At 40.9% G+C, this 26,216-nt stretch overlaps 1 protein-coding gene across 2 annotated transcripts in view; it reads right to left on the reverse strand.

Annotated features, from left to right (window-relative positions):
* The window catches only part of ranbp10 (RAN binding protein 10), a 48,873-nt gene extending 23,888 nt beyond the window's left edge, over positions 1–24,985 (reverse strand). For both annotated transcript variants that reach the window (XM_037766716.1, XM_037766715.1), the window contains exons 1-3: positions 24,638–24,985; positions 13,119–13,230; positions 5,520–5,572 (exon numbers count right to left, since the gene is read on the reverse strand). In XM_037766716.1, coding sequence (XP_037622644.1) covers positions 5,520–5,572; positions 13,119–13,230; positions 24,638–24,836 — 364 coding nt within the window. In that variant the 5' untranslated portion in view covers positions 24,837–24,985. The remainder of the gene's footprint in view (positions 1–5,519; positions 5,573–13,118; positions 13,231–24,637) is intronic.
* Between the last annotated feature and the right edge of the window lie 1,231 nt (positions 24,986–26,216).

Genomic DNA, 26,216 nt, shown 5'->3' on the forward strand with positions numbered 1-26,216 from the left:
GATATAGTGACCGTTTAAAAAAAAAAACTTTTAAACTTTTAAATCTTATTTGCTCCAACCTGCCTACTGCTGCTATAATCGTGATTAACTATGGACAACTGTGCGATTAAATATTTTATTGATTGACAGCCCTAATATTTTCATAACTAATGTGTGAGCAGGTTTGGAAAATGCGTACATCCATGCAACGCCGTTCCATGCTATTCCACCCTTTGTGTGACATTTGACACGTGTGAATCAAGAAGAGAGGAGAATGAATGATCTTTGTGTATGTATGTGTGAGAGTGTGTGTGTGTGTGTGTGTGGGGGTGGATCTAGAGTCTGCTGAACAGGCTGCCCCGGCATCCACAGCATTCCACAAACCTCGGCCACCGAACAGATCTTGACTCGTCAATAAGCAGGTCAGATGGCCCCAGCCAGGGCTGGAAGGCCCAGAAAGGTGATTGGTCGGAGCAGAGGAGTGGTCTGATTGGTTGGTGGGAGGCAAGGGGCTTTACTCAGGCTCTAGGCTGCTATATGGCTACTACACTTCCTCCCATGTCAGAGATCACTGAACCATTCACGGATGACATTGTATGTGTGTGTGTTTACGGCGTGTATAGGGACATGGTGGTCAGGGGGTTGAGGGCACAAGAGGAAAGATAAAGTCGAAACAGAAAAAAAGCAGGAATATTCACAGCGGAAAAACTCTTTTTCCAAATCCATTTTCAACTCACAGCAGTAAATGACACAACCATGTGACAGTCTGCATTGTTAGAATAGAACTTACAGATAGTCAGAGCACAACACACAATAAATGTTTATGTGTCAGTAGACAAAGGCTTGGAGGATTGTTGTCAGACTGTCTTGTTTTCGTTTTAAATCTTTATAGTAGAACCTTTGTTCTCTGGATCTTGGCAGTGGCCACTCACAGTGACCATGGTCTGAGTCCAACTTTATTCACACATATAAACAAAGTCACTGGAAAATGACAGTATGTATAGAATGCCTGATATGCTTGGCATGTGATGTTAAGAAAAGAAACTAATGATAAAAGTGTCTCTGTAACTGTAATTCATCTATTCATCCTTATCTTTGGAATTAAGTCTTATTTTATTTCATACTTGGTGGTTATGTTTAGTTTTGAGCTGAATTCTGATAAAAGCCTACAGAACACTGTAATTAAAGGGGAACTCAACAGATTTTACACATCAAAGTAATTTGACTTGATTTGATGAGTACTGTTATACAATATAACAGTATAATGCAGAGACTGTATATAAAGATAGACGTTGCGTCGCCACTGTACAGAAGTGAAGTCAAAATATCCTGGATACGGGAGCTGCCATCTTGAGACTTTGACGTCATTTGGAGCCAGAGTCTGCGCAGTAGTGATCGGGCGGTGGAGCCGCGGTATTGAGGTCACCCACCTGAACCAATTGCGAGTTGAGCACAGCTGCAGCTTGTCAGCGAGAGATACTCACAGCTGCCAATCATGAAGTCCCACCCCTTTTTTATAGCCTCAAATAACTAATTAAAACCAAACTTATCAGAAAAATTAACACTTGAACATACATCAGCGTGATAAAAACTACCTAAAATAACAAAAAACATCTTTGGGAAAAATGTATTTGACGTGTACTGTGACTATTTAATTTGGCCCATGTCCCATCTGCTAACATGGAGGAGGAAGGATTTATAACCTATACTGCAGCCAACCACCAGGGGGCAATCAAGATGTTTTGGCTTCACTTTCAGGGAGCTGTCATGTCATCCATCTTTATATACAGTCAATAATATAATGTCATCTGTGGCTCTGGAGGAGCTTTGTCATAGATAAAAACAACCCTGATAATGTCACAGTGATGTCATCCAGGTTATCTCAGTTTGGGCGTGTAGACAACACATTTGTACAAGAAAGACTAGGTTAAACACTGGGATATGGAGTTTGAAAGATGTGGGAGTTTACCAAGCAGGGAGGGTTCAATGACATACCCTATTGAGTAGGGCTGTTCCTCTTAGTCGATTAGTTGACTAATTGGTCGTTTTGGTCTTTGTCAACTAAGATGTCTTTAGTTGAGTAGTCATTTTTTATACTTTTTTAATGCTGAAATACTTATTCCAGGGATGCACCGATACCACTTTTTTTCAGACCGTGTACAAGTACAAGTACTTACATTCGCCGATACTGAGTACCGATACGAGTACTTCTCTGTGTCAAAAGACCCTCGTTAATAGCCAGCTGGAGGGTGTGAGCGACACACAGCAGGCTGGGGAGTCCCGGATACCGGCTCTAGGTCGGCTTGGAAAGGCTTGGGGCGAAGGTGCGCCCCAACCGCGTCGTGCCCCCAGGGCGGGGCTCGGCCCACGTAAAAGGCGCAGGGGTCTGCGGCCATGTCTGCAACCCAGCCGATCCATCTTGAAACACGGACCAAGGAGTCTAACGCACGCGCGAGTCAGAGGGTGCAAGCAAAACCCGAATTAAAGTGAGGGCCGGCGCGCGCCGGCTGAGGTGGGATCCCGGCCCTGCACGGTCGGGCGCACCACCGGCCCGTCTCACCCGCACCATTGGAGAGGTGGAGCGTGAGCGCGTGCGATAGGACCCGAAAGATGGTGACGAGAGGTTAACGTCACGTTGTCGTAAAGTGGTATCGGTGCAGTTGTATCGGAGCCATTTTACATGAGCACAGTATCGGACCCGATACCTGATACTGGTATCGGACCCGATACCCGATACTGGTATCGGTCTATCCCTAACTTATTACTAAGAAACTTATGAGCTCATCTCTGGTAAACACAACATTTAAAGTGGTGCTTCCGTGTGATTCTTTGTGGAGAAATAGATCTGTCGATTAAATCAACTAATCGATTTGTCGACAAAATCGTGTGAGTGTTAGTCAACTAATAATTTCTTTGGTCGAGGACAGGCCTGCTATTGAGTTGCATTATGAAAAGTGTAGGATGATGGAACCAGTATTTTGGGGCTTAAAGGTTCACTGAGTTTATGAATACTAGTGGCGCGATGTTTTTACATGTGGGCCTCTGTTTTCTTTAGATCATGCATGCATGCTGTTGCCAGTTACACGCTATGCCGCTGATGGACAGTTGGTGGTTGTAACTCACCAACAAATGTAGCAATGAAGCTAGCTAGCAGACATGAGTATAACCAATGCACAGTTTAAAATATTACAAAAATTGGCTTTGCAAATGTTTTGTGATGAAGGAAATGCATTCAACACATTTGTCAGACTTCAAGGATACACACAATGCATTTTGGTGAGTTAGTAACACTGAATGTAAACAGATCTTCAGTTTGTTTACAAGGAAACTCCTCAGGGCACCTTTAACCCACACTAGGGGCTAAAGGTCAGGTCAGCTCAGCCTCTGAGGTATTGATCTTGACCATTCTTTTTTTCAATAATAAACTAGTTTTGGGCTAACTGTTAATGTAACTTCATTCAGCTGTTAATAATCCAGTAGGTTTTACGATTGTTCGTTGATACGAGGTCACGGGTGGAATTACTTAAATGCACTCAATTTATAATTCAAACCAAACTGAGCACAAATTTACACCAACAGGTTATTATTATTATTGATTGTGTTGTGAAATTGCTTGTGATGACACCCTTAGATATGTGAGAAACACATTCACACAAATATCCTGTATACAAATGTGCACATTATATTCATGTAATTTGGTGTCGGCGCAAAAACATGTTCTATGTAAAATACAGTTGGCGCAATCTATCATTACAAAATGAGAAGCAGTGTTTGTCTTAACTCAGAGTAGTCTGAGGTCAGACTGCAAGCCCAAGTCAACATCATCTGTCACTGATCCATATGACTGTTCAGTGACGTGTCCTGACATGTTCTCTCTGCAGCTGTCAGATTGAATCCACAAGCCACATCCAATTACTATAGCAACGCCACACGTCCTCATCTCCTCCTGCTTTCATCCCCGAATCTCATAAATGTTGGCACTTCTCCGGCTACTTTCACTTATCCACAAAATCCATTTCTTGTCACTTTCTTTATTCCTTTCATCTACATTTATATCTTGCCTCCACACATGGAGATATCGTCATCCCCACCATCTCTCCCCACTACTGCAGCACCAAAAATATCTACGGCCTGGATGAAAACAATGACTAAGGGCCCTGTCTTACACCCAGCCCAAAGCGGCGTAAAGCAAAGTGGCGCAAAGCTAAGCGGCCAAAGCAAAACAATGCAAAGCAAAAGGGCGCAAAGCAAAGCGGCATGCAGCGAAACTGTCATTGCTAGTTTCAGACCGATGCTGTTGTCATTTTCATGCCCAGCGCCCTCGTTGTGTAAGTAGCAAATGTACATGCGCCCATGGGCGTGTTGGTCTTAAATGAGGTGTGGTCAGACGCTTTGTTGGCGCCTTGCTATCTTGAGGCAACAGCGATTGCACCACTGTCCAACAAAAACCTGTTCTAAAGTCTGGCGCAGTATTTTCCTGCTATTTAAAGGGCGCATTATTCAGATAGTAAGATGCGTTTACATAGGCAGGTTTACAACGCGTGTACACTCTGCTTGTTACACACACAGGGTGACAGCAGCTCTCCTCATCTTCAGTTAAATACAGTGTCGGCGCTAGAACAATGTTTTTATTTATGTTAAGGAGAAACACTAAATTCGGAATATAATGAAATATAATGAAGTAATGCTCTCAGGCAGTCTGTATTGCTCAACTTGCAGCACGCTCTCAGCGCTGCTCCGGTCACCGGCGTGAATGGCAATGCGGCAATGTGCAGGCACACTTGGCTTCTAAAGGGAATGGGAGATGACACTCTGATTGGTTTCATTCTTGATACACACACCTGTTTAATTAAGAGACTAAATACAACCCCTTTGCCCCTTGCGCCTTACTTTGCATCCAGATTATGCGCCGTGTAATTAGCAAAAATGGAGTTGGACACAGCCTAAATGCACTTGCGCCATGCACTTTAGACCATGCACTATAGATCATTTAAATAGGGCCCTAAGTGTGCTATTAATCAACCCCTTTCCAGTGTTTACATTGTTTAATAAGACCTTTCTATTCAGTGATGTAAAGGCTAGAGTAAACCAACCACACAGCACTTCCAATGCTTGACTGTAATCTGAGCCAATGGGGTCGGAGGACTGGAGAGGTGGGCCAATAAGTAATTAGAAAAGTTCAGGGTCGAGGTTTTGGCCAACCCCTCCAGCTCTGTGCAGACTGTCCTGTGTGTAACCAAAACTGAACAAAAGGAGAGAGCGCTGATGGGTGTTTTTCTTCTCGGCTTGCCAAGCACTGGTCCGATCCGACCATTAAGTGTTTGAAATTCTGGCTCTGGCTCTTGCCATACACTCTGTTCATGTTGAGTAACCTTGGGAATCCTTATTTCGCAACATGTCGCCGATTGCTCCAACCACAGATCCCACTGTAGCATCCTTAAATTAATTTCAGCATCGATCAATCTAACAAATGCCTATCTGTCCATCTATCCATCCCCATGCTAGTTATGTTACGATGACATCATTCACATGTTACTCACCAGGCAGTCTGTTCATGTTGACTCCCTGGGCAGACAGGCCGATGCCCATGTACCTGCACAAAACAAGAGAAGGAAAACATGTAAAACATGTAAACATATCTGTAGTCACCCCAGAGTATCAAGGTTTAGGTGTTTCCTCAGGTCATTTTTGAAAAATATTCAGATCATACATTGATGCGTGTCAGGCAGAGAACATACTATCTTTGATCTCCTTACATATCCCAAATGTGTGGACTAGTTATGGCAGAATGAGCTGCCTCAAAGGGAGCGTCATAACATCAAAAGTTGAAGCTTAGGGGTCAGCAGTGACATCATAAGTCCGTCACACGAGGATAAGTGCTTGGCCTGCATCCTTTTCATGTAAGCAAGCTTACGAAAGCACAGCGGAAAACCTTTTTGCTCAATTGAACGAGTCATCAATATTGTCAGTTGAATACGTTTGGCATAGTCTCAGCTCGCTTTGGCACATGCTGATGTCATCACTCAAATCCCAGCAATAAATTTGTCTAAGCCGAATGGATGGCCTTATTCACAAGTTTCCTGTTTTTTCCTCAATGACATCTAGGATGTAAGAGGAGGAAAAAACACTGGGTGTCACATCAGACAAAGGTGTTTTTAAGGAAGTTATCAAATAAGTTGAAGTAATGGTGCGACAAGAACCATAATGCAGAGTAACAGAAATAAGTCAATATCACTCCAGCAACTGTTCATCTAGAGATTAATTAATTATTCAGCCATTATAAAACAAGACAAAGAGTCTTCTGTCATGCTATCAGCTCTGTGAGTCTGTTCTCGGGCACAGCAGTGCTTTGAGGTAAATGTTAACATCAGCAGAACATTTAAAAAAAAAAAAGAAAAACTTTATTATATTTGTCATTTACATACAGTAGATGCAATTTGACCTCTGCATTTAACCCATCCTTAGGAGCAGTGGGCTGCTGTAAAGCGCCTGGGGAGCATCTTGGGGCAACGACTATAGAAGCAAAAAGACAAAACTCTGGTGTTTTTTGGACACCAGCCGCTGCCGCCATTTTGGACTGAAAACGCTATAATATTTTATTGTTCAACACAGGCCATTTCATTTTACTGGCATCCAGTAGTCGCTTTCAGTCAGTAGGCTTCATCCTCTGGAGACCATGCATGTCTACACAAAATTGAATGGCAACCTATCCATTAGTTGCAGTAGAGTGACCAACTGACAGACCAAGATTGCCATCCCTAAAGCTGCTTGCATGACTACAAATGTTTATCTGATCAGGGTTACCCAAATGATGAAATTATTATTATTACGTCATTACACAAGCGATTGAAGCACCCAGAGATATTCTAAAAATGATGAAAAAAACAACAGAACTCCTAGACTATGCTTCTTATCAGATTACAATCATCATTTCAGTCAAACTAAAAAATCATACTGAGCCTTTGACCAGTTCTCCAAATGGAACCACAGCTCCCTCAGATTAAAAGACGTACTGGGACGTTCATTGGAGATGTGTGAGTCATCAATCTGGCTTTCACTTAAAGGCAACTACCAATGTGACCAATGTCATAACAACAGCAATTGCGATGGTTTGTCTCACCTACTTACAGAAAGTAGGTTTTTCCATAGACTGTTTATTAATTGCAATTCTACTGATGTAATTTACATGCCAATCTGTCCCTGTGGCAAAGCCTATGTTAGTCAAAATAAAGACACCACAAATAATAGTTGAACATAAAATGGCAATTCACATAGGTAATATGGAGTATGGCATGACCAAACATTACATTGATGCCAGAAAGACGTTAACGTTTTATTGGGCTGGAACAAGTATCAGCCATAAGAGGGGGCAATGAAACTAAACTTTACAGCCAGAGAGAAATGTAATGAAAAGTAACGTCTAGTGGGAATAAGTAATAAAAGACTAAGTAACTTCACTGTTGTAAAGGGACATACGTCTTAAAGCTTAAGTGTTTAGGATTTGGCGGCATCTAATGGTGTGGTTGCAGATTGCAACCAACTGAGTACCCCTCCGCTCACACCTGCCTTTCCAAAATTAACATGAGCAGCCGAGTGCAAAACCATGGTTACGCTGTTCACCTCGCTCAGAGGCCATCCTTACCATAATAACACAACTTTGGGAACAACAGAAGTCAAACGGCGGCTGGTGGTACCATGGTTTTGCACTTTCACAAGCATGTCGGAGATCTACTGTGGCCTTCAGGTAACGTAAAAATGCAAAAAGGCTCTAGCTAGAGCCAGTGTTTGGTTTGTCTGTTCTGGGCTACTGTAGAAACATGGCGGAGCAACATGGAGGACTCCGTGAAGGGGACTTGCTCCCTTTAGCCGGGTTTCCAACAAAAGACTTTTAGTCCCAAGAACTACTTTTCAGGTAACTAAAAGGTTCCTTCAGCCCGTTTTCACCACGGTCTAAAGACCTGCCAGTACCAGTTCCGGTACTTTCAGAAAGTACTACCCCAGATCAGGGTAAAAAGGCACTGGAAAAGGTCCCTGGACCTTAATTTAGACCCTGGTCTCTGTGGTCAAAATGCCAAGAGTTCTTTCATAGGCTATTAGTTCCACGGAAAAGTTCTTGTGGTCGAAACAGGGCTTATGTAGATATGAATGGCATCAATCTAAGCTAACGAAAACACACAGATTCTTAGTTTCAGGTGATTATACACTAATGAAAACATAGTTATGAATATTATATTCCATTTTTGCAAATAGATCCCCCGAAATGTTACACACTGTCCCTTTAAATCACTAACGCTTGATAATAAGCACTAATCGTCGAGCTTGTTAAAAATGTCAGTCAACCGCTTATATGGGAAGCGCCCACCCAGAGGCTTGAAGCTTAGATGCTGTCTCCACAAATTTGTCCAGAAACGGTTTTATCCTCTTCTCAAAAATGGTAAAATATACACAATAGCTATAGCATCATTATAGTTTATATTTCCTTACACAAAAAGTGAGGAGACTTAACATTCAGTTAGACTTTTCCTCCATGCTTTTGAGAGACCGAAGCCTGAGAACAGAGGCCATGCAGTAGTATAAACATTTTGTGTTTTTTGAGTCCCAGTTCAGTCATTCATATCATATTTGCACATACTTTGGCTTTATTTGTATAGCCAAGTTCCTAACTTGGAAATACACATGCAGTGCACGTTATTTTCGTGGCATTACTCATGTGGTATTTCCTGACATACCGCTTCTATCTGCACTGTAAGAATGAAAGGAATGTCCATTCAGATGTGTTTGTGATGCACTATATGTCATTATTATCAAGATGTTGTTAAGTCCTGCTTCTGGTCCAGTGAACCAGACAATCACTCCATTCAATCACACTGGCACTGTCTTGCAGTTGATTTGGAAGGCTTTCCCATTTACAGTTAAGGTAGTAGTTACACATACAGACACTCCCACATTGCAGTTGTCTTTTACAGCACTGTTTTGTTCTGATCACACTGAGCTGCTCAACTGGAACTGGGGAGTGTTAACAGTGCATTATGCAACCTGAAACTGTTATTGAGGAGGATGGAGGAGGGTTTCGGTTCCAATGCAGGTCAAAAAGTGAGCATTGAAAGCCATGAATCCAAGCACCTGGCAAAGCAATTGCAGAGTCACTGGTACTGACCAACAACCACAACAATCCCAGCAGATGCTTTAGCTAGGGCTTCATCCACACCAATACATTTTCGTTTTAAAACGCATAACTTTTGCTATGTTTATGCCTAGCGTCCACACTACTATGCTGTTTTCGAGCCCCTAAAACGGAGACATTTGAAAACACTGCTGACCCCGTGTTAGTGTTAAAACTCCGGGGTTGCGCTTTAGTCTGGACGGACAGAAACAGAGACCTTTCAAAACGATGACACAGACACCCACGTTCGCTTCTTGATTGTGTCTTATCAGTCATGACGTGTCCTTTCCTGATTCGTCAAGCCCCATCACATGAACGTTTTCCGGAAGAAAACAAACGACATCAGCCTCGACCGTCAGTGGTTAATTTCAACATGGATAATAAGTTACAAGCGTTGCTGACCCTGTTGTATAGCTAACAGCTGTTATGCAGTTAAATTCAGCATTGTATAATGCTGCTACTGCCTACATGCGCAGGAGGCAAGCTATTATTGCAGTGCTTTGCATCAACTCCCCGTGTTCTGCGCTGCTTCCTGTTTACAGCGTACCAGGCATGCCCAGTGTACGTGAATGGTTATGTGATATGCATTTACAGGTGTGGTAGCACGGACGGAGATTAATTCTGAAACGGCCCTAAAACGCTCGTCTGGATGGTTACGAAAACGTATTAGTGTGGATGTAGCCTAAGGGACAGTAATGTGGCTTACTGTCAAATTCAGTTTGAATTCAGTTTTAAGTTAATTCAGTTACTTCAGGAACAGTGCATGATGTCACCTTTTCTGGCTGCTATCATGGAGCAAACAATGCCTGGATTGGTTTAATCATGGGGGAAACATTGGATTAGCGCTGAGTGTACTCTGGTCAACATATCAGTACAAGTCATAGCATGATCAAATCGTGAAACCAGATGTGAGCAAGCAAGGTTTTGAACTAGTGCCTGCAGAATAAAGGCGTTACAATCTGCCTACAAGTAAAATTTCTATACTAGTTTAAAAATGTGTCACCTCGAATAACTAAAACAATTAAAAAGGATGTTCTATATTGCATCTTGGTCGGATGTTCTTTTTTGATGTACAATTGTAATTTCCCATTCCTGTTTCTGGAAATAACTGGGCCAAATGTCACATTGAGATCATTCTGGTGTAGCTACATAGAACCTTGACAGTCAGGTTTTGTCCCTGTTAGCATGTTGCATAACTTTTGGGTTGTAACATCTTTATTTTCCCTGACACGGCAGATGAGTTTAAATGTCTGCCACTGTTGATGCAACTCTCTCTGTCTTGGCTCAAAACCATTTGGAGAACAGGACAGCTGATGCAGATATTGGCAACAAGACTGAGATCACTCTGATAGAGGTCGTGAGTGCCATATTTGGAGGCACTGTTGTATTTGGCAAGGAACTGAAAACAGTGATATCAAGATTGCTGTTTTTATGCAGACTCAAGGTGAGGGAAATGATGCTGGAGCAAGTTCACAAGTTCACAAGCCATCACAGTGACCCGGGGATGTCTGGCCATACCAAAATAACCACAAGAAACAAAGACGAGCAAAGAAAGTGCACTCTAATCAAGTGATGTTTGACACATTATGGAGGAACTACAGACAGACCTAGCTAGCCTGAAAACACTGCTGACAATTTCACAGTGCATACTAGACTTGCTAGATAAACTGCTATAATGCCATTTGGCATGTTAGTTTAACATGCTACTGTTTAGCATGTAACAATTTCTTACTTGGAGAGTGCACACACAACGAGGTGCAGACTAGTGTGAGCTTCAGTGCAAGTCCATCAGAATTGAAACATGTTGCACAACTCTTCTCCAGTACAATTCTAGAGCCAACGTGGTGGTACTGAGATAAATTCAATTAATGTATTGTTTTTGATAATGACTTATTGTTTGTTGCACATAAACGTAAATGACAAAACATATTTGCAGAGTACAGTGCCATCCAGGAGGTACTGTACGGCTCTCAACATGGCGACGGCTGAGCTGGTGGATCGCAGCTAACAGCAAAGAACGTATATTGCCAAGAAGTGAAAGTCAATTGATCGTTCCATTGCAACATTTCTCACCGCGCCTTTTGGTGCCGCAATAATAGCTATATTTGAAGCATTTTGACAGTTCCTATAGACATTACACATTGGTAAGTTCTTAACACATTATATATATGGTTATAAAAACAGGAATAAAAGGTGCAGATATGTTTTTGGGTCAGATGAGGCTATCTCCGCCAAAGATGTTGGGTCAGAAGGGCGCTTAGTTGATTTTTAAATTCCCAATTAACATAACAATTAATTTACTCCAAATAAACATCAGAAACTTGTCTGATTAATATTTCAATATTTTATTCAATCATCTTAAAAACAAACAAAGGCAACAAGATATTTGACCCTGTCAGATGCCTGATTAGAAAAATACTGGACCTCAAATTCAAAAGGATTGCTGTGACACAGACACATTTATTGACTCAAAAGGATTGCTGTGACACATACACACATTTATTGACTGCATGTCATAGCAACCCTTTCCCGGAACTGGAGAATCAGTACTTTTACTGAAGTACTTGACTTCAAACTTGTTGATGACAATGGTTATGACATGGATATATTTCATCGCTGGAGTAATATTAAGATAATCACTGGCAAATGTTTTTTTTGCATCAGTGTGGGGAAAGGGAAATAAAAAAAGACAGTCACAGACTGTAAAAGCAGTCTGTAACGTTAGTTTAAGCCATTTTCTCACTTGAATCACCCCATCCCCTATTTGCTGCTATATTAATGCTCTGGATTCGTATAGAGCACCATTAACACTTAGTACTTTAATTCTTACAGCTTCTTTTTTAAGCTGCCATGTTGTCAATGTCAAATGTCTCTATGTTTTAAGATGTTTCATGTTGTTTTTGTTATGTTTTTTGTGATGTTTTATGTAAACTGTAACACTTTTTATGTGACTGTAGCACTGTGCCAAAGACAAATTTGCCCTTGTGGACAATACAGTTTACTCTATCTCTCATGAGATTGGCTCATTTGATAATATTCGCAGAAAACAGCCAATGCAATGCAGGGATCCATGTACCTGTATATGAAACTGAGGGGCGATCACAAAGAATGGATTGCGGCTGCTTATAGCATCATGAAGTGTGCATCGCTTGCAACCACTATTTGCCCCGTCTCAAGGTCCGATTCACAGAAAATACTGCGCTAATGATATTACGGCGCACCCATAAAGTGATGCACACCGAGTGCAATTTTCCTGTTTTTTTGTGTCCGATTGCAATTATTCATGTGGCAAAGTATAAATGTTGCCTTTGCGCCAAGAATACTGTAGGCAGAACAATGGCAGAGGGAAAAAGAAAATGTTCAGACTGCGAGCTACAGGTCCTGACCAACGAGGTGTAGAGGCATTCCTCAAAACTTCTAAACATGAGTGAAAGAAATCGTATTTGGGATTTAATATCCCAGTTTGTCAGTGCTTCAGTTACCAACAACGCTCTGAAGACGCTAATAATGTCACTGTAATTGCGTGTTACTGTTAGCGCAGACCTTTGTAAATCAGACTGTTTGTGGAATGAGGCTCATTTGCATAGAAAGGGGCAGATTTTGCATCAAATGTCTGCATATTCCCTGATGTCAATACATGTGCATGCATGTGCAAATAGCACAGGAGCACCGAGACTCTATTTGCTTGGCAGCACAGTTATGGCTGCATTTCATCCTTTGTGGGTGCTTAACAATTACAGTTTATTTTTGTCTAATTTGTTGCGTAGCCACGAAAGTCGCACATCCTTTTGTGAATTTGCCCCTGAGACTTCACAGAGTACAGACAATAAAAACTAATAGCAGGAAATACTGAAGCAATTATTGCTCAATTCAATTTGAATCAAAAAACAATTTTCATCTTGTTCGGGCACAGTGAAAATGAGTGCAACAGTGACTTGGAAAAAATGATCATAGTTCCAAAGTTGTATCTGCTTACCCGTCTCGACCTTTGCTGACAATCTTGACTTCAAAGTAGTAGATCCCACAGGCAGCAGGGATTGGGTGTGTGGCTCGCACTGATGCTGCGTCCTTATGGTTCTTACCATGGCCTGCAAGAGAAGAAATACAAGGTGTACGTGAACAATATGATAACATCATTTCTTGTAAGGAGTCTTCCGGAAGATGTGTCGTCAAGGTTTTTGGTGGCATAACACAGTCTCACGGCAGTTCGTTTGATTTGTGTACATAGACACAAATTTCCCTTTTTTTGTGACCAGCACGTGACGCATGTGTCAATATCCACTCAAGTCTTTTCAAAATAAAACTACTGACTTAGGTTTAGGAGTAGATCAACTTGGTTAGGTTTAGGCAACAAAACAACTTAGATAACTTTAGGAAAAGATTGAGGTTTCGGTTCAAATAACACCACGAGTGGCGTAACTTAAGTACGGAAGTTATGTGACAAAAACTACTTAGTTAGCTTAAGCAAGAGATAGCGGTTTGGGTTAAAATAACTCCAGAAGAGCTGTAACTTAAGTATGGAAGTTACGTGACACATCAGTTAACTTTGACTTGTGGTTTCACACGAGACATGAACACAGCAGTCTCCTGTAACAAAGTCAAAAGTTGACAAAGTGACACTAGCCTACTGCTTCCAATTTTCTTTCACTGGCAAAATGGAGCTTCAGAATAACATTGGGCCTTTGTTTGATTGCTGATTTTCTACCAAAGCAGACAAACAGTTTCACGAAACGTGTTTGGATGTTGGCTAAGTTTAATTCCAAAACCAGCAGAGGGAAAGCTGACTGCTTGTAACAATCCCTACATTTGTACACTCAAAAAGCTGACTCACTGACACAGACTTCTATCAGTGCATTTTGTTTACACCAACCGGCTGTTCAGCATCTATAACATTTTAGTGTCTACTGCATAGCAAATCTAACGGCAGCTTTACCCTGTCAAACTCATCCTCAGATGTAGCATTGGAAAATGTAACATGGACTTTCTATGCATTTTTTACACTTCAAAACCCTTATGTGCCATGAACTTAACCTATAAACAAATTATATGACACAAATCTGGTATTGCCTTTGGCTTTCCACTGATTTGCTCATCTGAGTAAAGTAAAGAAAACACAGCCGACCAGCTGACCAGAGCCTGACTGCCCTTTGTACAAGCCAAAGTGTAGAACTGGCGGGGGTCACTTATCAGCCGTGTGACATTATTCTGTTAAGGCCGTGACTTTACTGACCTACTGTGCTTTCATGAGCTTTTATTTTTCTATCCCCAAGCCTGTGTTTCACGAACAAGTTCCTCTTTGTCACACTTCATTTTCTAGGACGTCATATCAATCCACACATCAGATAGTCACACCTAACAATTCAACTTGATGTACTGGAACATACAATGAAATCTAGTTATCCATGGCTTGACATTAAGGTTTTTCAGCCAGTTGCCCTTTGGGCAAGTAGATGAGATGTTTTACTTGCCCAATAGCCAAACTTAGTTGTCCGAAATAAAAAATGTAGGCCTATTAAAAAAATAAGATCAAGAGGGATTTAAACAATTATTGTAATTTTGAATGTACAAAACATACAATTAATATGCTCTCCTCAATGCCACAAGACTCCACTGGGAGAAACAGTAATTTCACCTTGCTAATCATTGTAAACGCATTTCATTCAAACTCGACAGAAACAATCTTCTGCCTCCATTGGGCCCATAGAGCAGGCGCAGTAGCGTTTTCTTTAACTCCGCTTCCCAGCCAGCGGTCCAGCCTCGGACTGGGTGTCATTCACATGAACGGAGGAAGGGAAATAACTCTGGATTCGGCTATAGCTTCGGCCCTAATGATATAAATAAGGGCTATTCAAGTTGCAGACGTCTCTTTCTCAATGTAAGTCTATGGGAAAAAATATTTTTGGGCCCAATGGCTTCACATGACGGACACAGAAGTTATAATTCCACCATTTGACCACAACGAAAATTTGCTTCACAGCCCGGCGCTCTTCCTGGTGCTTGATTTCAACACAGATTTGTTTGTAGCTTCATGCTATGGGTGCATTCTTAAATAGTCACTCCGAGCGCCAGAGCGTACTCTGGCAGAAACCCGACGGTTCGTAAATTCGGAGCGCTGTTGGAATATAGCGTTACCGTTCAGTTATTCAGAGCACCTCACTCTCGGAGCAGCGGAAAATAGTCTGGGCACTCGAAACGAAAGCATTGATGACAATCTCCCGATCGCATATTTTTACTGAATATCCGGACATACCTAATAAAGATCACATTTATTTTTCACTGGCCCGAACACAGAGTTTACTTGCCCTGGGAAAATGCACAAAATAACCTCAGATAGGACTCCAATAATCCATACTTTTGTTAAATTGTGACTTTTCTATAATCAGATTATAAATGACATTGATTATATTTTTGTGTCTGTGTGTAAAGAGAATAGACTTTATATACAATCAGTGGTACAGATGTAAGCAAATGGGTCATAGGGCTCATGTATTGTCTCTGGACCAATTACATTCAAGCACAACCGTCATTACTGTCTGTCATTCTATATTCAGATGGCTGCTTATGCAATCCCTCGGGTCATGAGAGAGAGACTACCATGTTCAGAAGCGTGTTGTTGTATAACTGCCATCTAGGCTCTACAGTAAACATGTGCATCTCTTTCCGTTACATGTAATCACACCATTGACTGAGTTCACCTGTCCCGATAAAGTCATTTGTCATTCAAAGCTCTGTGTGTGTATGTGTGTGTGTGTGTGTGTGTGTGTGTGTGTGAGTGAATGTGTGTGTAAGTATGAAATGTAGATAGGCTGTAACCTTAAACGAAGCAGCTGGCTGTCAGCAGACACCTTGAGGCTGTTACTGTGTGTGTGTGTGTGTGTGTGTGTGTGTGTGAGGGCGTGCTTGTGTGTGTGTGTGTGTGTGTGTATGTGTGTGTGTGTGTGTGTGTAAGAGACAGACAGGGCATGGGGGTTCCAGCTACTAACACACAAGCCAGCTGGGAACATGTAGGACATATAGTAATGATCAAATATGCTAGTTGAGTGAAACTGAGCTCAGTGTTGTGGTCTATATTTATCTATGATTATGACACAACTATGATTATATTTTTAAATTTTATGTTCTATTTACGCTTGTAGTTATTTTCCCGCTCATGAAATCATCATCACACCATGTACAGACAATGTTAACAGGAGATAAATGTCATGATATCATTCCCTAAGCCTGTCATCGTGGTGGTATTGAATTGAAGTACATTAGAATTTGCAGAACATTATTAATACATATGCTTGTGCATCAATGTAATCAAGTAAAATGGCCTAGGAATAACCGCAGAAATATGTCGAGTGACTAGACTAGCAACCACATTCAATTCTGCCCGTTCTACAACTCAACACATCGATGTGTATTCATGTGACCAGCACGCCTGAGCATGTGTAAGTTTGTGTGTGATTGTCCAGTCCAATGGCTGCAGCAACATTCATGGCATCTATTTTTAGCTGCTCCTTGTGAAAACGAGTTGTCAGTAGGCCAACAGGTCTCTCTACAACTGCATAGATGGGTAGGAGAAATGGTTACAACTTTTAACAAATACCTCCCACCCCTTAAATCAGTTGTTCCCAACCTGGGGTCTGAGCCCCCCTTAGGGTGGCACCAAAAATCACAGGGGGTGCACCAGGATTTGTCTGCTCTGAGGTTGTCAAAATTAGATTTGCTCATGTAGAACTAAAATCATAACACACTTAATAACACACACATAATAGACCCTTTTTGAGTCGACGTCATGATTACGTCACAGTGTTAGCTGGAGGCAAAAAAAAAGGAAAGACTGGAGGCTTACACTAGCAGTGGGCTAAAGTTACACATCTAAAATGTCATCTTGCTGTGTTGTTGGGTGCCAGAATCGAGATATCACATACATTAGAGATGACAAACTGTGATTCCAGGCTCTGGCGACCTAAAATATCGGCGAAACATTTCAGAGATGGACAGTAAATATTGCTAATATTTAGCCTTCTGCCATCCGCAGCCGTGAGCCATTGGCTGAGGTTAGCAAAAACAGTTAAAAAAAACTACTGGCAACCCTTTCTCTCCATCTCTGAAACGCTTCGCCGAAATTGTAAGACTCTCTTTTTGACTGACTTCACTGAAGGATAGTTAACTATAGGCATCCAAAGATTTATACGCCCTCAATTTATCTTTACAGTGCTGCTGTTGGCCACCTGCCTGCTGGTTGGACGGCTGGCTACATAACAGTGTAGGTGATGTCTAAGGGTGATGTCTAAGGGTGTTTTAGAGACATAAACCTCCACTACTACACCAGTACTCCAAATTGTAATATTTACATAAAAAATACAAACAATTTAACTCAAATAAACAGTCCTCTGAAAAACACTGCAGGGTCACACGTTTCAGCTGTTATGTGACATCAAACCTCTCCACCAGAGGTCAGGGATCAAAGGTTAATGTCCTGTTCTTACCCCTGAGCACAGTGACGACTTAATTGCTTACTAGAAAACCAGTAATCCCACCCGAGATTCTAGCCTCGATTACAAGCAGGGGAAAGTGCAAAATCTGTCAGTTCAATAACAGCAAGCACAACAAAGGCCACAGCGCCACATTGTCCTCTGCCTCGTCCCGTCATTAGCAGCAGCAGAGGAGTCAACAGCATTATGACCAATGAAGAACAGAGCGATCATGGAGGAATTAGAGGACATATTTATAATGTCAACAAGTACATTGTCACAGTGGATACAGAATGGACAAAACACTACTATGACGTAGAGAATCACTGCCATTTTAACCTGACTCATTCTAGTCCTCGCATCTCAGGAGCAAATGGTTGTCTTTAGAAGGTAACCCCCCAAATTGCAAAACTCTCGCGAGATAATTAAGGTTAGGCATCAACCTCAAATGGTTAAGTTTAGGATCGGTGGTCGGGCACCGAGTCTCGTAAGAGCTTTTGCACATTTTTAAACTTGGGTGTTACCTTTTCGACGCAACCCGCACAATCTCTGGCCAAAGCTTACAAAAGATAACAACCTCTTGTTAAATTGTTAGATTGGTTGAAGAAACACAGACTCTCTGGCATTTGTTAAGTGTTAAGTGGAAAAATTACTTCAGCTCGAGAACAATTTCAGATGTTTTTCAGAATAGATAAGATAGATAAATCTGAAGACAAAGCAACAAAGTTAAAGTTGGGTTAGGCAGGTTGGAGCAAATATGATTTAAAAAAGTTATTTTTATAAAACGGTCACTATATCCTGACAGTAGTGCATGAGACAGGTAATCTGAAAAAAAATCATTTGCCTCTGTGTCCTCCGGTGCTCCTAATGGCATCTGCAAGATTTCACAGGCCAAAGGAAAACAACCAATCAGAGCCGAGCTGGAGCCTTGCCGTCTCTGAGCTGCTGTCAATCACTTGCGAACTCTGATCAACCAGTCAAACCAGGCAGCGCTGATGAAATATGAATCAATATTCTGTTATTGTAATGCCTATTTCTCACATAAAATATTTTCATAAACAAATTTTAATGTACTGTTTAGCTGTAAAATTAGAGAGCTTGTGACACGGCGTCATGCTGAGATCAGTTGAGGAAATGCCAAGCACCTCCCACCAGTCAGAGCAAACTTTCTCATTTTACAGCTAAACATTACACTACAAGATGTTTCTGAAAAGATTTTACATGAGAAATAGTCATTACAGTAACTTCCTTAACTGCTCTCTGAAAATATTGAAAGCGTGTCTTATAAAAAACGTTCAACCGACTCAAAGAGAATTAAAAGAATATGTGTTTCACATCTATCGCATATATACATTTTTGAGTTTGGAATTGGACAGGAAGTGGATGTGACAATGTCAAACGATGACATTAGCCTTTAAATACCATCAAAACATAATATGCTACGTACAGTAGATATGGTTTAGAAGAAACTCCCGTGATGGCGCTCCATTAGCGCTGCTGCCATTTTTGACTAAAAACGCCAATGAGTCTGTGACCATGGATGATGTATAAAAAGATGTCTGTAATTCAGAGGATCATTTTTTTTTAGGTAAATCAACTTCCCAGTACGAACACTTAAATAGCCCTGATTTAAATCATTATGTCCTAAATGTTGTAAAATTAACTAATAGCTGAATCCAGAGTTATTTTCCTCGGCATAATGAACGTCCATCAGACCCACGGGACTGCACCGCCCTGCACGCTCATATGACATATAGTATCTGGTTCTGCCAGCTTCCTGCTAGCGAAAAACTGCTGCTAGCCATAACTTTGATGAGCACACAGCTACAATTTCTAACTTCTAGCAGTACTTGAATGTTGCTTTTTGTATCTGCAGTACCTTTTTTTGGACTCTGTGTTTAAGTAGCAGTGTGTCCAAGGTGTCCTGAAGGGGAAGCTCTGGGATTATGGGTTACTGAGGCTGTTACTATGAGCAATTAGGTTGTTGTATAACTGGACCAAAAGCTTTGTCTTCATCCATGGCACTTTGTCAAGCACTTTCTCAATAGATGACTCCATTGTGCTTTGTCATTTTGTTTGTGATTTTCAAGGACAGAATTTTATGGCACAGCCAAGGATTGGAGGATATTCAGGCTACTTTGGTGACCTCTGGATTGCATGTCAGATTTTTTCAGATGATGTAGTTCCGCTGGCTATGTCAGGCTGTGACCTGCATCACGTGGGGAGGTTTGAGTGTGAAGTGGTTTGACCAAGGGTCAACAGCTCATGGTTCATGTCAGAAGAAGGTGAATTATGCCCAGTGGATTTGGAGTCTGTGAAATGCAGAAGCTTAAAGCTACCTTCATTGATTCTTTCTGGCCCCTTGGGGGCAGTGCAGCTAATTGTAATCTCAACATTTGTATATCATTGACCTTAAAAGTTGTTATGGCGAATGTGTTAGCAGACAATTTTTTATTTACACATGAGCAGACACATAGCAGCTTTACCATTCATTTTAGTTTGTGTCTCTCTTTAGCTCTGTTTTGTAGTGACTCCTGATGGAAATATCAGATTCTTTAGCTGGTAAATATCCAATGTTTACCAGCTAATCAAGTCTTACCAGATCTGTGGAGATTAAGTTCTGTACGTAAAATATTAATATGTACTCAGGTTGTGATGTGTGCATTTCTAAAACTGTTTTACATTTTCAAATTGATTGTAATTTGTGTGTAGATTGGAACACGCATTTGTGAGTACCCAAAATAACGCACAAGTCTTATTTGTCATTGATCATGTAATACACATTTGTTACCATTTTGAGACTAATTTCACTCCATATATCAGAGCTTTGATGGTTGATAAAAGCAGAGTTTACAGGCCGAAAAACCAAGACTATGGTTTAAAGGAGGCTAAACTGCACATTATGCTTTCCACATCTGCATAGCCTTAAGAGTCAGAGTGACCATTTCCAGTCTAAGCAAAGCTAACCAGCATGAGTAGGTAGCTTCGTATTTATAAAAATTAGGGCTGTCAAAGTTAACGTGATAATAACGTGTTAATGCAAATTTGTTTCAACACCACTAATTTCTTTGACACATTATCGCAACTTGCGATTTTTAGGGTGTAGCGGGCTCATACACCATGTCATACTAGCTAGTCGCAAAGGAAGCTAAATAACACTCCAGACTTGCGCAAAATTTTGGCGAGGAAAAACTGGCATGGCCATTTTCAATGGAGTCCCTTGACCTCTGACCTCAAGATATGTGAATAAAAAAGGCTTCTATGGGTACCCACAAGTCTCCCCTTCACAGACATGCCCACTTTATGATAATCCAAATCTCTCTTTAAGGTACATTTTGAACAGATAAAAATGTGCGATTAATTTATGATTATTCACGATTAAATATTTAAAATCGATTGATAGCCGCTAATAGATAATGCTGACAGCAAAGAAAGTGAATTTTCCAAAATGTCGAACTACTCCTTTAATGCCACTTCAGCCCATTGTTATTCATTCACCTTCACTATTTTAAATATATCATTCAGTAAAAGAAAGATTGACCAGTGGACAGAGTGCTGAAGTTGTTAAAGAAGCATATTTTGTCCTTAACTGCTTTTTGATGAACTTTTATTTGATAAGTGCTATATACATCTTTACTTACTTACTTAGTATGTAGATATGGATAACTGGATGGTTACTGCTTATTCATATATTATTGGGTTTACATTATTTTTCTCTAAACATGAATCCACAGAAAACCTATACACTGTATATATTTTTATTCACGTTTCTTTAATGAGCTATTTATTTGTCATTCTAATAAAGTTCCTTAAACATCTTAGTCATCCTGGAGGATGATCAAAAGATGAATTGAATGCTGGCCATTCTATTTTTTTAATCAGCTATATGTTAATTCATACTTACAAGAAGCACTATAGGGTATGCTACCATACATTAGGTACAGAATGTTTTACTCCCTATATGTAATAGTGCCTCTACCTGTAAAGCAACTGTATCTGTCTTTCCATTTATCGATCCTTAAGGCCTATTAAAAGAACAATGAAATCATCTCTACATCAAATTTTGTAAACAAAAAACTGACATCACTCAATTGGTGTATTCATAGGCACCAAGTCAATATGTGTGATTATGTGTTGCAGCGTTTATTTATGTATCTAGCCTATCTGTTGAGACTTGGGTAGATGAATCGGTCCGTGCACAGCAGGACTAGGTAGACACTGTGTGGCCTTGAACAGAGAAAATTGGCACACTGGTCAAAATAGCATTCAAACCACAAGGGTGAGGGAACAGAGCAGGAGCTAAAACTACCAGGAGGAGAAAAATTATCCTGCACACTCCAGAATAGACCTATTTATACATCATCCCTGAACAATTGTGCAGTGTCACTTAATCTGTGCACTTTTCATTGACGTAAAGACTCAATGCCCCACATAAATAAACCCAACATGACATGGCTTATCTTCAGACATACATGGGCTGTGATTTTAGACAGAATGCCAGGATCTCAATATAATTGATTATAATGAAAGGCTAGATGAAAAAAACTTTGTCACAACTCTTCTTTGTCACATCTATAACATAAATCACCATGGAGCACAACAGTATCCACAAAAAATAGGCAATCTACACCACTGATAAACAGAATGTAGGCTTCTATTAAAGCAGCAGTAGGCAGAATCTTTTTGGCATCATTGGGCAAAAATTCCATAATAACCTTTCAGCATATTGTAAGTCAAATGTTCTGAGAGAAAACTAGACTTCTTCACCGCCTCATGGCTCTGTTTTCAGGCCTAAGGAAAATCTTGATGAGACTCTACGGCCAATGACAGGTCATTTCAGAGAGAGAGCGTTCCAATTGGCTGTTCATTCAACGGAGGCAGCTGTCAATCACTCGCAAACTCCGATCAAATGGTCAAACTAGGCAGCGCTGATCAAATATGAATTGATATTCTGTTACTGTAATGCCTATTTCTTGCATAAAACGTTTTCAGAAACATCTTGTAGTGTACTGTTTAGCTGTAAAATTAGAAAGTTTGCTCCGGCTGGTGGGCGGTGCTTGGTATTTCCTCAACTGATCTCAACATGGCGACCGGGTCACAAACTTACAGTGACATACAGTACACTACAAGATTTTCCTGAAAACATTTGAGGTGAGAAATATTCATTACAGTAACAGTATATTGATTCATATTTGATCAGCACTGCTTAGTTTGAACCTGTTTGATCGGAGTTCGCGAGTGATTGACAGCTGCTCAGAGACGGCAAGGCTCCAGCTCGGCTCTGATTGGTTGCTTTCCTCGGTCTGTGAATTGTGCCATTAGGAAGACACCACAGAACACAGAGGATTTGTTTTCAGATTACCTGTCTCATGCACTACTGTTAGAATATATTGACCTTTTTGTAAAAAATAACTTTTTTTTTTAAATCATATTTGCTCCAATTCTACCCACTGCTGCTTTGAATTCGACCACTGCTCATATCAACAGCAGGGACCTGATCCATTATGCATCAAATAATCTTTTGGGTTATATCTGGCTATATGCCTGAGAGTCTTGATTTTAACAAATAAAAAGCCTTGCCTAGTATTCACAAAACAGCAGGACCATTACTACGTCTGTGCCAAATAAGCTTTCCAAAATGGGTTACACAGCCTGCCTGCATCCTCTCATCCTCTGCATGTTTCACTGATGTAAACAGCCAACAGGGCCCCAAAGTGGCCTTGCAATGCCGCTGTGGAGATTTTTCACAGCACTGAGATGCAGGAGCTAGCTTTGCCAGCTTTGCCTGCTACTGACTGGGGGGCTGCCCTGACGTGTCGCCTGACGAAAAATAACAGAGCAGGCGAAAGACTGAGAACAGGACTTCACACAAGAGTCACCTTGTTTTGATTTAGAAGCTGGACACATAAAGGAATCCAGCTGATAGAGGCCTGACAGTCCATACTGACTGATATTTTTAGCCATCCGAATAAGGGATTGACTGCACTGTCCGACGAGTAAAGTTGCTGTTATTGTGACAACGCCAAAATCTACCGATACCAAAGATTTAATACAAGATTGGTACATTTTGGCCTAATGTAAATGCGCAGAGGCCTCCTCCTCCTCCTCCTCCTCTCACAGCAGAGCAGCTGTTGAAAGCGAGCTGGCTTTGCCTGCTTGGTTAGGTTTGGACATGAGACTGTTGTTGAGCTCAGTCAGGGCACATACAGTCCTGAATGGAGTTGGACCGGTTGCTTCCAGCTCTGGGGAAAAATTGATTGACGAATTTCTGGAAAAGACCACTGAAATCACGCGAGAAACACACAAACAATGCCATTTTTATCCTATTTTGGGTGCTTGCTGTTGTCAAAACACTAAACAATTGCAGCAGTACTAGCTAGCTACATTGTGATATGTTAACAACAAGTTTGTCTCGCGTCCCTTTTGTCCCCAGCTTGTCCTCCTGTTTTTAGTCAAACACAATAACAGTCACAAGGAACAGCTAGGTTAGCTAGCTAACGTTAGCTAGCTAGTTAGCCACAGAGCTATATTTGCATAAGAGGTAGCTAGCTGTGAGCTAGCTCCTTGTTTGTTAAATACCATTAGCTGTAGTTAGCTCAGCTCTATGCGTCGTTATTGCTGCCCCTTTCTAGTACAAACTGTGTCAGTTTACTGCAAACAATAAACGTCATAAATAAACAAACAAAGGAGAGAGAGGAGCCGTGTTGTTGTTGAAGGTGAATATCAAGTGTGGTGGTTAACTGTCATCAGGGTTGGCGAGTTCACTGTCACCCATTTGGGGCATTTCCTCTGCTCATTTAGTGGAAACAAAGCAAGGTTACAGAGACAGGAGAGGAGAAGAGAGGAGAGGAGAGGCAGCTCAGACTAGATTTACCAGAGCAGTGCGCACACACACACATACATACACAATCAACATAATCGCATACTGTGAGTGTGTGTGAGAGAGAGAGACCACCTCTGCAACAACACATTGACAGATTAGAGCTGAGACCCCTCTTGCTGTTATTGTGAGTACTTTGCCAACTCCTCTAACCTTTGTAATGGACCCGCAGGTTGTTCTGTGACAGCCCAATGTAGCTGTATTTATCCTTGGGGCTCCAGGATCTGGGTAAAGGGGTCTCTTCCTCGTTCACAGCCGGGTAGAGCCGCTTCAGCCGCTCGTTCAGCTCGTGTTCCTGGTAGTTAAAAGCAGGATCTCCTAACGGCAGGCTGCCCGCTCCGAGCTCTGCCATTTTCTGTTTTGTAGGCCCTCTTTGTATCTTATTGTTCGTTTTCTTTTCTATCCAAAAGCACCCCGTGTGTCAGTCTGTAGGCTCAGAGAGTGAGAGGGACTGAGGGGAGAAAATAGCAGCGGTGTGTGACATCCCCGGATAAGCAGCAGCAGAATGTACTGTAGGCTGGGAGCAGTGCCTCTTGGGTAATGTAGTTCAGCTGCTCATTCGCGTTTATGATACTGTCTCTAGAAATGACTACAAAGCTCCACTATGGTTATCCGGGTTCAGGGGCTTCCAATGAGAGAGGTAGCTGGGAAATGTAGTCTTTCAACTGTTAAATTTAGACCATGTAGACCGTTTTTTAGAACATTATATAATTGCATCTTCATCTATAATTGTCATCCACATGTGGCACATGTATTAGAGGAAGTGAAACATAAATATCTTTGCTATTTAGATGGGGGGGGGAAAGCAAAGTGTATTTTTAGCTAAATATGCCTATAGACAGAGTTTCTATTCAAGTGACTTTAGCATGGTGTTTTTCTTATCATCTGTGTCATCACTTCTATATTACATTATGTAATTGTATCTTCATCTATAATTTTTATCCAAATGTGGCACATGTATTAGAGAAAGTGAAACATCAATATATTTGCTAGCTAGATGAGGGGGGAAAAGCAAAGTGTATTTTTTAGCTTAATATGCCTAAAGACAGAGTTTCTATTCAAGTGATTTTAGTGTTTTTCTTATCATCTGTGTCATCACTTCTATATTACATTAAGTAATTATTAGCTAAATATTGGTAGTTTTTTATGTGATATTTATGAAGTAGGTTACCTGATTGTTTATTTTATTCACAATATAGGATATTTGTTATTAGAAGTCAGGGTTAATGTAGGGTTATAAAAGCTGCTGTTTCCTGGGGCACATGTGTTAGAGGAAGTGAAACATAAATATCTTTGCTAGCTAGATGGGGGGAAAAAAAGCAAAGTGTATTTTTAGCTAAATATGCCTGCTCCTTAAGACAGAGTTTCTATTCAAATGATTTTAGCATGGCGTTTTTCTTATCATCTGTGTTATCACTTCTATATTACATTATGTAATTGTCAGCTAAATATTTGGTAGTTGCAGTTTTTATGTGATATTTATGAAGTAGGTTACCTGATTGTTTATTTATCCATCATGTAGGCTATTTGTTATTAGAAGTCAAGGTTAATACTGTATATACTGCTCCTATTTTTATACTTCCTTCTATTTAAATGGTTCATATTTTGTTAGACTATGTTTAGCTCTTTTTTTACTGTGTTAGCTGATGCATTTTGTTTTTTGCACAATCCCCTTTGCTGCTGTACACTGCAAATTTCCCCACTGTTGGACTAATAAAGGAATATCTTATCT

The sequence above is a fragment of the Sebastes umbrosus genome, chromosome 4, assembly GCF_015220745.1.
Source record: "Sebastes umbrosus isolate fSebUmb1 chromosome 4, fSebUmb1.pri, whole genome shotgun sequence".
NCBI lineage: Eukaryota > Metazoa > Chordata > Actinopteri > Perciformes > Sebastidae > Sebastes > Sebastes umbrosus.